Raw genomic sequence first — 13,637 nt, 5'->3', positions numbered from 1 at the left:
CAGCACAGAGTAAGTGCCGTAAGCGTTGTTAAATTAGATAAATAATAACAAATCATATTCAGTGCTCACTATGTACAAGGACTATTTTCATGTGCACTTATTTGATCCTTACCACAACCCCTGGAAGGACTCAAGGAACAGAGATGTTCATTAATTTGCCCAAGATCACGCAGCTTATAAGCAGTACAAAAGTGTGAATGTTCACCTCGTGTATGAAGCCTTCTCTTTTTTCTTTCCTTTAATCAACTTCACTCACTCTCTTCTGCCTAAGAATACAGAGTCGTACGCGGCCAAGCCTACCGTGTTTTATGAGCCTTGTAAGAGATTTTCAAGGGTGCTTTCTATTGAGATTTCAACTTTGAACATTTAACTTATACCATAACACCCTCCTTTTGAGATGCGACCCTACTATGTATCAAAGAGATATAGAAGAGGACCTGATTGAAGTGAGAAAGGAGAAGGAAGAGGGGGCATCATTCTGCCAGCTCAACCTCCCCCTCCCGTCCTGCAGCGTGGCTTCAGCCACCTCCTGGCATCTTTGCAGGTCACAGTTTGGCGACCACCGCACTGGGCAATTTCTGAGTATTCTTCTACCTCTGGCATCTCATGACTTGATGCTACTAAGGACAGCCGCATGCACTGGACATATACCAGGTGCCCAAGCACTTTGCTAAGCACTTTAGAAGACTGGCTCCTTTTCTCCCAATAATAACCATCTGGGACCGGTACCGTTATATCCCCACTTATAGATAAGTTGAGGCACAGAGAAGTTAAGTTACTTGACCAGGATGACACAGCTGGAAAGGATTAAGATGGAGAACACGGTTTGACTTCAGAGCCCTTTCTCCTCAACCTCTGGCCATACCTCCTCTGACCTTGCCTGTTGCTGTTCCCAGCATCCCTAGGACACTGTGGGGCTGTATGTTTCCAAGGAAACAGAGCTTCCTATTCTTAAGGGAATAGGAATGGGCAGGTCCTCAAAAGAACCTCAGGCAGCTGGGGGGTCTCCTCTCTTATGAAGCTGCCAGACCTCCTTCTGGCTGCGGAAGCTGAGCCTAGGACATGAGTGGCGGCTGGGATGTTGGCTGGAAGCCCATCATCCAAAGGCCTGGCTACAGGGTAGTGCCTGGCTTCTCATTCACCCAAGTCATTAATATTCCCTCTCTCCAGCCCCTCTTCCTTTAATTGCACACACTGCTGTCCATCTCTTTGCCAGGGCTGTGGCTTCTGGGAAAAACCATTGGCCCCATTTTTTTTTCAGGGTTCCCTGGGCCCAGGGAGGGGCTGGGACCTCAACTCTTCCATGTGCCATAATTTCTAGGCTATCAGACAAACAGTGGAGATGTAAAAGAAGCACTTTTATTTTACAAGGTCTCTTCTAGGGAAAGACATCTTTAAGCACTTACTGTTTGCTCGCTGAAGGTAGGTTTAAAGTCAAATTGTAGGGACAAATGTATTACTTCATTTATATAAAAACGGTATGCTATGTTCTAGAATCCATTAGGAAATTTGAAGTTCCGGATAGGCAGTAAATTTTCTATTAAACATAACAAATATATACAACGTTTCTTTGATAAATCGAAGTATTTTTGTACCAGAGAGTCCTGGGTTGATAAAAGACCTATGGTAGGCATACACTTGATTCCAAATTTAGGGAACTTATCCAGCTCTTCCCTCCATCAACATCTAAGACTATGGCTTTGCTATCTTTAAGAAAACGACCTACGGGATGCGACCTTGTAGGTTTATTGAGATATTGTTGAATGCCACCACCAGGGGGTAGCATCGAGCACAATTTTACATTTACAGTTTTGCCTCTTTGGGGTCGTAATGAAAGTGTACTGAACTTCGGGTTAATTAAAGATATATGTGATTGGCAGGAGGGCAGAGCTGTTGGAGAGTATACATATTATATATTCATAAATAGAGTAACCCCTGGAGAAGTCAGTGGAGAGAGCGTGGAGATAATTCTACAGCATTGATGGCAGGGTGGAGTCTGGAGCCAGGGAGGGGACAATCTAACCCATCGTTTCTCTGTCCTGGGGGGCTGTGGTTAGCTCTGGGCATTACTCTTCATTAAGAGTGGAGGTGACAGACTGACGTGTCCAGAGGAGGGTACCCAGGTGACGGGGAGCTTTGCAGGAGCATATTAGCTTACAGAAGTACATGACCCTGAGTGTGAAATACATCTCAGGCATTACATTTGGGGACCATGGGCATCACAGAAACTTTGCCAGGCTCAGGTTCCCCCTCCTCTGTAACACAGGGATGAGTGTCTACCTTACGGGATGGGTGGGAGGAGTCAAGGAGGTAATGAGTGCAGGTGTCTGGCAGCCTATAAAGCCTCAATAATGGTGATTCTTATGATAATGAATAACAATGCAATGTTAATAATGTTAATATTTGTGTTATTTTAATAATTTTCCTTCTTACTGATCATAAATATCTTTATTATTGATAATCATTTTGATAGTGTTGTATTTAATATACACCTGATACACATTTTAGAGTATATATGACATCTAGTATATTTTGTATATATAACGTATTTGATGCATATTAATATGTTACATAATAATTATAAGATTAATATTTTATATAATTGTGTTAGTATTTTAAAAATTCATAACCATCATTGGAGGAATGGAGAGATTTATCATGGAGTGTCCAATTGCTTTCCCCCATTTGAGTTAGAGCTTAGGGGTGCTAGACTCCAATACATTATTTGGCGAGCCAAATGAATTGTTTGAAGATCCAAGAGTTTAGGCCCTGGGCCTATAGAATATGGAATAGAGAAGAGTTCAAGAAGCAGAGAAGCTGATTCAAGTTCAGGCTTGAATGTGTGACCTCGGACATGTCATGTACCCCTCTGAACCTCAGGCTCCCCATCCGTGAAGGGGTTTTGTCGTCATCATTGCAATTGATCCCAACCCTCCCTCACGGGCCCAGCTGGGGGTGGGCTGGGATATGAAAAGATGCCCCTAGCCTCCTCCCCTCTGCAGGAGTCGGGGCTGTCTGTGTGGATCAGTAACCAGCTGCACCCCCTGGAGAACATGCCACCCGCGCTGGCCGTGCTGCTCATCACTGTCGTTGTCGCCTTCTTCACCGAGTTTGCCAGCAACACAGCCACCATCATCATCTTCCTGCCCGTCCTGGCAGAGCTGGTGAGGGTCCTCCTGGGGAAGGTGTGGGAGGAAAGGAAGAGCACCCACCCCACCCCCACAACGCAGGTCAGAACTCTCTCCCTGGCTAGTGGGAGCTCCTTCGGGGAGCTCCATTTGTCATTGCTCTTTTCCAAAATGTGTGAAAAGTGTCAGCATGAAAAAATATATATATATACTATTTTTTAAAATACACAAACAGGGTGAATATTTTCAAAGCGACTGAATTCTCTCCTTTGGAAAGTTTTCTAGGAAAATATAAATGACCAAATTTGGATTAAGCAGAAGTAGAAAATCTGAGTAGTCAAACTGGAGAAATTCTAATGAGAAGCACAGCTCTGTTCCCCCTCTAGAGCCTGGATTCTTGGCACTCCTGACATTTGGGGTCAGTGATGGAGACAGTCCCAGGCACTGTAGAAGGTTTAGCAGCACCCCTGGCCTCTACCCACTGGGTGCCAGTAGCATTCCCCGAAATCATGACCATCAAAAATGTCTTCAGACATTGCCGAATGTCCCCCAGAAGGGCAAAATCATCCCCAGTTGAAGCCCACTGCTCTAAAAGTCCCCAGCCCTGGGGAGTTGGCTAGGTGAGAGCTAAGACCTTCAGGGAACAGGTAATCCCCACCTACCCAAGTATTCCTGACCACAGAAAGGTAGAGAAAACCAGTCGATCTTGGTTTAGGGTTAGTAAAACCTCAACACCAAAAGCAAACGGAAAAAAGTCATAACTCAACCGCAATGTAAACGAAGAAGCAAATAGAGAAATGAATCCAGGATAGTGTGCGAAGAACAGTTCGTGATCAAGTAGAGTTTATATTAGGAATTTCAAAAGTGATTGACATGAGAAACTATTGATACAGTTTTACATTTAAATAGATTAAAGGAGACCTAACCATTTGATGATCTCAAATAGGATCCAAAATGGATCAAATTAAATCAGCGTTAGGAGTATGTGCTCTGTATGCAAACAGTGATATACCAGGCATGCTTGTCTGAACCACTTCATTTCTATTTATTTATGCCTCAATTATCATGGCGATCACACTGTATTTGCATACACAGAGATACACTTTATTCTTTGTCAATGACTGAAGAAGATTCTATTATGAATTGGTAGTCGTCGATTTGTTTACGCCATCTTTTTCCAGCCTTTGCTATTATCCAAAAATGCTGCCTCCACCTTTCCCTGTGCACTTTTGGTGACATCTAGATACATTCCTAGAGCTGAGATCCCTGGATTAAAGAGCAGATACAGTGACGATTCTGTTAGATATGGGTAAATTGCCTTCCAAAGTGGGTGTGCCATTTTACGCTCCCACCTGCAATATGGGGTGGGGGGTCCCCATCCCCTTGCTAAGTGTGATGAGATTTAATTACACCCTTCCCCAGGATCTGAGGGACCTGGCAATTGAGAGAGATGTGGGGAGAGGAGAAGAAGCATAGAGCCCCTGCAGGGGCTGCTTTTGCTAGAGAAGCCACTAGCATCTGGCCCATTCTTCTAAATGTTGTTTACCATCAAAATCAAAAAGTATTACACACAAGGGGTGATTTTAGTGCATTTTGAAAAAACGTCTATGCTCTGGGTTGCAAAAATTCCCTAGAGGAGTCCAAAATATCCTATCTTAAATAAAATTCTGGAGAAGCAATCTCCATGAATTGTAGGTAAATATGTCATTGGGGGAGATGACGAATTGGTGACCCAATGTCTGAGGCCACCTCACAGCTGCATCTGATCCACAGTCTTAGAAATTTGGAAATGTTTGCCAACAGATGCCACCTTGAGCTCTCTATCCCTGAAGTCCAGTGAGGCCCCAGGGAAAGCTGCCCAGAACCCAGCTGTTTGGACTGTTTGGCTGAGAGCAGGACCAGGCAGGGGGCTTGTGATTTTATAGCATCTGCATCACCTGTCAGAAATGCAGGTCCTCAAGGGCCCCTCAGACCTGCCGAATCAGCAACTCTGGGTGCGGCGGGGCCAGTTTCCAGCTGATTCTGATGCACGTTCAAGTTGGAGAAGTTTTCTAGATAAATCTCCACAGCCCACTCTCCCTGACGACCCTGCAGCATGGTCCCGGAATGTCACTGACCTTGAGAATGTTCTCTCCACCGTGCCTCCCTTGGTCTGGTTCTTTCCTGCCTGTCTGTCTCTGTCTGCATATTGTATCTCTGTTTTCTGGGTATTTGTGTTTCTGGATGCATTTCTCGTTGTCTGTCTCTAAATCTGTCTTCTCATGTGTATCTATGCATTTCTCGTTGTCTGTCTTCTCATGTGTATCTCACTCTGCTAATTTCTGTCTGTGTGTCTTTGTCTCTCTGTCTCTCTGTCTCCGTGTTACTCTCCTTCCAACTGTCTCCAACTCTTGTGGTTTCTCTATATTTCTCTGTGTCTTGGTCTCTCCCACTTGTGGGCCCAGGCCATCCGCCTCAGAGTGCACCCCCTGTACCTGATGATTCCTGGCACCGTTGGCTGCTCCTACGCCTTCATGCTCCCAGTCTCAACGCCCCCCAACTCAATCGCCTTCGCCTCTGGACACTTGCTGGTCAAAGACATGGTGAGTCTGGATATTTCCTAGCAGAGCCCAGAGAGGGGGACGGACACCAGGTGGTGGGCAAGGTATCCAGGCAGGATTCTTGCTTCCTCCTGCCACCATCCCCCAGTTTCTGAATAGGTCATTCTGCGAGGGAGCAGGAAGACATGTTTTAGCAAACACTCTGGGGTGATTCTTGCACTTCGACAATTTCAGGAAACGCTGCCTAAACAAACTTTCCAAAGTTTGCTTCAGGGATGAGGGACTTTTCCCTCTTTCAGGGCACTGCTCTCTCTTCTTACTTGTTTGGCCAACTGCTGTGCCCAGAATTTTTAGGAGATGGGGTAGCAGTCCACACCCTGGGACACAGAGGCGGGCCTCAGTGCCCGGCCAGCCCAGGGAATGAGACAGAAGCCCAGGATTGTGGCAGTGAGGGGAACTCACGAGCGTTCAGCGCGGCGCAGCCCCCGGGCAGTGTGTTTCCTCTCCCCCACGTCCTCTGATAAATCATCCTCTTCTCTCAACCTCCTCCAGCTTCCTGCTGCCTCTTCCCCCTCCATCTGCTGCCTGGGGCATTTGTACACGGGACACTCAGAATGCAAATGACCCTTCCTAAGCTGTTACAACCAAGAAGGGTGATCTGCTTAACTAGTTGATGATGCAGGCTTTCCAGGCTCAGAGACCCTAGCAGGATAAATGGAGAGAAAGAGAGAAGGAGAGAACCAGAATGAGAGGCAGAAGGAGATCGCAAATCGAATGGAGAGTAATGATGAGGTGTTAAGTACCTAAGGTGGGCCTTAGCAGGTGTTTTGAGCCAGGCTCCCAGGACCCTGGAACAGGAAGACCCAAGCCTCCTCCCAGCTCCCCCAAAGCTTTGGCCAGCCTCCTTCTAGTCCTCCGAACTTGCCGGGAGCTTTAAGAACCCCCTAGAACAGAGGCAGTTTCCTGACCTTAACATGTGGCCTCCCCTCCCTTCGTGATGTATGCCCTCTCCACGAACCATCGGGGTAATATTCATTTCACAGTTCTACTAATTCAACTTATATTTTTTTTAAAAAAAATTAAATAATAGTATTTCAATAGGAAAGTTTCCAATGCACGTGTAAATGGAAAGCCATCATTGCATGCCGTGGAAGGTAAGTCTAAAAATAAATGCAAAGAAGAGCAACGTAATGAAATTCTCTCTGATAACAGTTGCCTGGAGGAGGTTCTGAATCCCTGCTTGTTAAAAAGGATGATTGGCAAGGAGAAGATTAGCATTAAGGGCTTGGTAACACCCAAGGGAGACTTTCTCTTTGAGGAATAGATTCGAAAAGGAATTGAAAAGGGAGTCGCTTTCATCAGGCGATTCATAGCTGGGCAGTGCTAAGGTGGAATGAGCAGATAGCACAGCTGGGAAGCAGGGATTTTCAGCCCAAGGTTGGACTGCAAGGTGCGAGGGGTCAGCCTGTGGAAGGGAGCACAGGGCGACTCTTTCCAGCTCCTTAAAGGAGTAAACATATCTGGAAGGAAAATTCTTCCCAATAAACAAGGATTGCCGTAACTGGATATGCTCTGTGTGTGTGTGTGTGTGTGTGTGTGTGTGAGAGAGAGAGAGAGAGAGAGAGAGAGAGCGAGCGTGCGCGCGAGTGAGCGCATATGTGTGGTGGGGGGTGTTTAATGATCAAATCAGATTATTTTCAAGTTCTCTGAGTCTCATTTTCCCCTTTTGTAAAATGGGAATGATGATGATGATAACCCTTGTAACGTTGCTTTCAGGGTGAAATGACCTTATGACAACTGCAGGCACCTGGCACTTAGAAACCACTTAAGAAATGGGGACATTTTCTGCTCTTTGAAGGACAGTCTAGGATAGTGTAAAGATGAAACGGTCTCGGGCATCGCCTGACCCGGGTTTGGGCAAACGACTGCCTGACACAGCCTGGGTTTTCCCATCTGTAAGATGGGCCTCAAGCTGACCCTGCCCTTGCTCCACGCTCTGTTTCAGGTGCGGACAGGCTTCCTGATGAACCTGATGGGCGTCCTCCTGCTCAACTTGGCCATAAATACCTGGGCACAGACCATCTTCCAGCTGGGCACTTTCCCGGACTGGGCCCACAACCACTCGGCCACTGTCACGGAGCTATCATCTGCCTTGGTCAACAACTCATTTCAGGCCCTCTGAGTCCTTCCTGGAGATTCTCTTTGGGCTGGGCCCTCCCAGAAGACTTCTGCCATCACCTGCTGCTCGGATCATACCGTTCTTCTCGGTGATCCTGTATGCAGCAAATGAGGGTGACCTCCAAGGGTCCACTCGGGCCAGCAGGTTCATTATCTAGGACACCTTCTCCTCTCTCGTGCATTTCAGGGCCCAGATATTTCCCAGATCTGCTGCCTGAGAGAAAGCTCCTTTACCTCTGAGCTGATATATGGTTAGGATGCAAGAGAGCCCAATTTCAGCAATAACAAGCAAACCTAGAATGGCATTTGTCTTGAACAGTCGGGATGGGAAGCCATCCATCCCCATGGGCATAGCTAACATTCCCCACTGACTAAGTTTCACTCTGGAGAGACCATCTTGCCTTTAGGGGTCACCTCCCTTGGTGTTCCAGCTGTTCCAGCTGTTCACAGCCGCATGTGGCCCACGGAGACTCCGTGTCGCTGGCTACTTCCTGTTTAGCAGCTGGTCTTTACCTACCAGCCCTGCCCCACGTGGTCAGCATGTTTGATTAGCAAAGGCCACGTTTTTCAGGGGTGAGAGGAAAGTCAAAAGATAAATGGGAACCTTGTAAAAGGCTGGGATGAAATGTCTCAGGCAGGCAAAGCATCGTATTCTTCCTCTACTGAGACTTCCCCTAAGCCAGTGGCTGGTGGGGGCCTCTAGGGGATTCGCTCGCTCTTGGTTTCAGGCAGAAGCATCTGGACATCCCCAGTGCACAGCACAGTATTGGGCCCGGTGGATGCTCAGGAAGTGTCTGTGGAACAAGTTGGCCCAGCGTTAGCATGGCACTGGAAAAGGTGCCACCTGAGGGGCCGGAAGCCTTGCATCGCCCCTTCCTGTGCCTCTGAGGGATGCTGTTCCCCAGCCATGTGGGCAGGATAGCACGAGTGAGTCATGGATGATTCTCTGGGAGCGGGGGCGGGGGGGGGAGAGGAGAGATCCTGCTGAGCTGGAGGCTGAGCCCCATCTCCTTCTCACATGAATAGTACTTCAGTGGTTAGTCACAGTCATAGCCCGCAGTGGGTTGGGGGTTGGTGCACGCCTGTGGGACAGGGGAAGAGAGAATTTCCTTCACAGAGAAGCCCATGGGATTTGTAACTAGATGAATCATGACATCTCATGCTTCTGATTGAAAATGCTATAAAATAAAGAATGCTAATCGACACTGGCCCTGGAGATTTTTTGCCTTTCTGGGTATAAAAGAGCTTTAAAGCCCCAAATTCCTGAGCTGGGGGTTCGAGAGAACTGACCTCCCCAACCTCACTGTCATACTGTTCTCCCCTCTCTGCTCCACTCCAGCCACACACTCAAGCTCTCCTGCCTCAGGGCCTTTGAACGTGCTGTTCTCTCGTCCTAGGATGCTTTGCTTCCATATATATGCTTGTTTCCTCATGTTATTCAGGTCGCTGCTCAAATGTCACCTCCCCAGAGAAGCTTCCCTAACAATCCGGTCTAAAATATCATCCTCATTACTCTCTGTCTCCTTTTGCTGCTATATTTTCATCGTATTTAGTCAAGATACTGTATTATTTATTTTCTTTCTTGTTTATTGAATTTCTCTCCCTCTAGAATATAGCCTTAGTCTACAAACTTAATTTTATTCAATGCTATAACTCCACTACAGTTTCTGACACAGAGCACATATTCAGGAAATATTTGATGAATGAATCTATACCAGAATTTATGAGAAAGCAATCCCACCCTCCAATCTTGGGTCTGGTGGGTGCATTTCTTTGCTTGCTCGTTCTTCCCTTTATTCATTGAATTATATTTATTTAGAACCTGATCATGTGCTCATTCGCTGTCCCCACCCACATAGAACTTACATTCTAGCTGAGGAGATAGGCAGCAGGCAAGTAAACAAGTAAAATGACTCTGGGTTATGATGCGGGCTAAGAAAAAATGAGACCGGCCAATGTGGCAAACTGGCTCAGAGGCTACTTTAGCCGGGTGATCAGGGCGGACTTCTCTGAGGAGGTGGCACTGGACTGAAACAAGAAGGAGTCAGCCGTGTGCTCATGGAGGTGAGGGATGATAGGGCATGGCAAGGGTAGTGCACAGTCATTGCACATATATCAGGGACTCAAATATAAGTCTCCATCTAAAATATGCGAAGAGCACCCAGAAGTCAGAAGAGACAAAAATACGATAAAACACCTGTTTTGGTTACCTGTGGCTACATAACAAGTCACCCCCAAAATCAGGGCCTTAAAATACAATTTATTGGTTCACGTTTCTTCATTTGGACAAAGTTCTGCAGAGATGGTTTTGTTTCTGCTCTATGTAATGTGGCTGGGGCCACATGGCTGTGAATTTAGCTGGAGCTGGAATGTCCACCATAACTATGCGCCCTCTGGGGTCTTGCGGCTTCTCTAGGAGTCTAGCCTGGACCTCTCTACCTGACAGCGGACTTCTAGGAAGGCAAAAGCAGAAGCTGCAAGACCCCTTAAGGCTGGGCTTAGGAGTCCAAGAACATTGATTCTTCCACATTCTATTGGTCAAAGCGGGTCACGGGTTAGCCTAGCTCACGGGGAGGAAATACACTCTACTCCCTGTTGGGAGCAGTGGCATCCACGTGCAGGGGACAGGATGGTTAGCTGCCATCTTTGGAAGTCTTCTACCATAACACCCGAGGGAAAGAAATGAATATGCCGTTCCGAAAAGGGATATCTAAATGTCCGACAGGTTTTCAAAGAGATGCTCAAACACACTTCTCATCAGATAAATGCAAGTTAAACCCACGTGTCATCAGAGAAATGCAAGTTACACAGAGATTTAACAATATACCAATCAGACTGGCAAAAACTAGAAAAGTGGACAAATAAGTGATGGTGAGATGGGAGGAAACAAAAGCCCTTGTGTTTTGCTGGTGAGACTATCAGCCTGACAAGCAACTTGGCAGTAATTAGAGAAATTCATTATCTGCCCTCCCTATGCCCTGTTATCCTACTCCTGGGTTTATATCCCAGCAACATGGACCCCTGAGGAGATGCTATAGGAGGGTATTTGCTGCTTAAGGGGCCGAGGAGCTGGAGGCCAACTAGATGACCATCACGGGGTGGGGACGGGGCGCTTAAATAAAAATATGGAGGAAGCACACTGGAAAACATGGCAACACGTGGAAGCGATGAACAGCAGGAGCGTACGGAAAGATAGACACGTACATATTCCGGTGTACATATCGAAAACATTTACGTGGAGTCAAGTGGGCAGAGGAATGGAAGCGGTGGTGGTAAATGGAGAGAAAAGATGAATACAAGTCATTGAACGAGGGGTGCAGTGAGCCATGTTGGACTCCTGTGCAACCTTAAGCAGGCTCTTTACTCTTTTGGATTGTGGTTTCTTCATCTGAGAGAAGAGAGTGCATAGTCAAGGTCTCAAAAGGAGATAGTAAGCACATAAACTAGCAAATCTGAGGAGAGTTTAGTAAAAGGTCTAGTTACAAGGTGTGGACGGAGGGTAGAAAAGCCACTGGCCTCAGTGGTGAGAGGGAGGGCTAGTCATGGAGAAGCACCTCCCAGTCCAAGGTCTGAGGGAGAGAGAGGCCTAACCGGAGCTGGCATTTTTAGTCCGGGGACACATCGGCCCTTGATGACTCCACAGATAGTGAGCTGCCCTGGCTTTTTCTCTCCTCCCTCCCTCACTCTTCTGCTGGAGCCCTCCACTGGCCAAACCCAACTGTATTGGTCAGGGTTCTCCAGATAAATGAAACCAATAGGATGTGTGTATATGTCTGAATACTCAGGAAAGAGCCCAAAGGCAGTCTGCTACAGAAATCCCTCTTGCTGATTGGATGAGGCCCACCGCATTATGGAGGGCAATCTGCTTTACTGAAACGCCATCGATTGAGATGTAAATCTCATCCCAAAACAGCCTCATAGAAGCATCCAGAATCATGTCTGACCAAATACTTGGCCTGGCCAAGGTGACACATAACATTAACCATCACACCAACAGAAGCCAGAATGCAAAGGAGTCCTTCAATGCAGCCCAAGCAGCTCCACTTTCGAGAACACAAGGCAAGGAAAAGTATGGAGATTAGATCTGGAGGGGCAAACAGAAAATCTGACATGGAAGGTTGAGACCATATCAGAGCTTGCAAACTGGTGGTCCCCAGCCCACAGTCAGATTTTTTTTACCTTCTTTCATGAGTTTTAACCTATTAATTACTTGCTAATATTTTAAATTCAGGACCTTTCACATTAAAACTCGGATTTATGCTTCTCTTGGAAAAGAAAATATCAGATGATCTGGCAATACGGGAACTCATTGGTGGTGGGAGAGGTTGGAGGGTGAACTCTCTTGTTTGCCACAGTCCCCACCACTCCTTCATGTCTTACCCTGGCTCTCTTCATTTTACTTGTTTAAATTATATATATGGTTCCCATTCTGTTTCTATTGGATGGTGCTGTCTATCTGGGAAGACTTTAGCCACCTCTCATATTCTCAAGCAACTGGGTGGCAGTGACATTCTACACGCATAGTCTACAAACTTTAATGACTAACATTCTATGGACCTCTGATTCTGACGCTAGATCTGAGGGCTTACCACTTCCTCTTCCTGTTCTGTCTTATGGCTCTGAATCCTCTACCCAGAAATTCTTCAACAAAGTTGATTCTATTTTGGTGATTCAGAAACCCCCTTCAGTTGTTGTGGGCTTTGGAGTCCGGCCAGCCTTATATAGGCAAAAGTGACTGCCTACGTGTGCTAAGTTGAAACTATCTAGTGCCCTTTTCTTCCCTGTGCCCCCATCCTCCCAGAAGCCTTTGGGAAATGACCAACATGGGCCTTAAACAATCAGCTCCCCAGTGCCAGTGCAGAAACTGGGCAAATGCTGGTTTCTTCCAGGACTGCTGTTCTCTGACCAGCACAATGCCATGAAATTTCCTGCGTACTGGGAGCCTGGTCAGAGATCTTGCCCAGTGGGCATCACAGAGGCCTGTACAATCAGGTCTGTGCAGCCTTGGGTGCACTGAGGCAGAGCCATCGGCCCAGGGCAGGAACATTATCTATTGTTTACTAGGCACTGTACATACATTATCTCATTGAATCCTCAAACCATCTAAGAAGTAGGTACTAGTATTCTCATTATAGCACGGTCCACATGAGTTCAGAGAGGGACAGGGTCTTCCCCAAGGTCACACAGCACACACAGTAAGAGGAAAATCTGGTAACTTTGGGCCTCATTTTCCAAGAGGCTTCAACCCTCAGCTGAAGCAGAGTAGAAGCTGCCTTTTGTGAAGTGATCTACACGTGGTCATTCACTGCTGTTTTCACCTGGACCGCTGTGCTTCTAACTGTAGCTGCCCAACCCCAAGGGCATGTGTGTTCCCTGCTCCTGGTCTACTTGGTTCTTTGCAAACTCGGCACTTGGCCTGGCTTCCTGTAAGAACTTGTGATCTGGGAACGGTGTTAACCTCTCTGAGAGCCACAGGTGTCTCATTTAATTGTGTGACTATGAGAATGTCACCTCACTTATCTGGGCTGCAGGACACTCTTTTTCAGGACTGGGCAAGTGTCGGAGCCAGCCGACGAAGTAATTGAGGGTACCTGAAAGGGGGAGCATGGACTGAGGACAAGAAAGAAGACAGACAGAACTGCAGGAGGGAGCACAGATTCAAGCTGTGTCTGTGTCCCCGAGTTTATTTAAAACACACTACTTATAGCATCACAATGAGAAAACAGCAGTCAAGACCCAAGGTCAGCCCAATTACTCGTCCTGCAAAACAATGAAGTTCTCACAACTCCCT

At 46.8% G+C, this 13,637-nt stretch overlaps 1 protein-coding gene across 2 annotated transcripts in view; it reads left to right on the top strand.

Moving 5' to 3' along the window:
- SLC13A3 (solute carrier family 13 member 3) overlaps positions 1 to 9,054 on the top strand; it is a 63,884-nt gene extending 54,830 nt beyond the window's left edge. For both annotated transcript variants that reach the window (XM_039864491.1, XM_039864490.1), the window contains 3 exons: positions 3,006 to 3,164; positions 5,573 to 5,710; positions 7,674 to 9,054. In XM_039864491.1, coding sequence (XP_039720425.1) covers positions 3,006 to 3,164; positions 5,573 to 5,710; positions 7,674 to 7,850 — 474 coding nt within the window. In that variant the 3' untranslated portion in view covers positions 7,851 to 9,054. The remainder of the gene's footprint in view (positions 1 to 3,005; positions 3,165 to 5,572; positions 5,711 to 7,673) is intronic.
- Positions 9,055 to 13,637: the final 4,583 nt, after the last annotated feature.

The sequence above is a fragment of the Pteropus medius genome, unplaced genomic scaffold (genome assembly GCF_902729225.1).
Source record: "Pteropus medius unplaced genomic scaffold, Ma_sr-lr_union100, whole genome shotgun sequence".
NCBI classification, from domain to species: domain Eukaryota; kingdom Metazoa; phylum Chordata; class Mammalia; order Chiroptera; family Pteropodidae; genus Pteropus; species Pteropus medius.
Note: the sequence above shows the minus strand (reverse complement) of the source record. Positions and strands in the feature narration are given on the sequence as shown.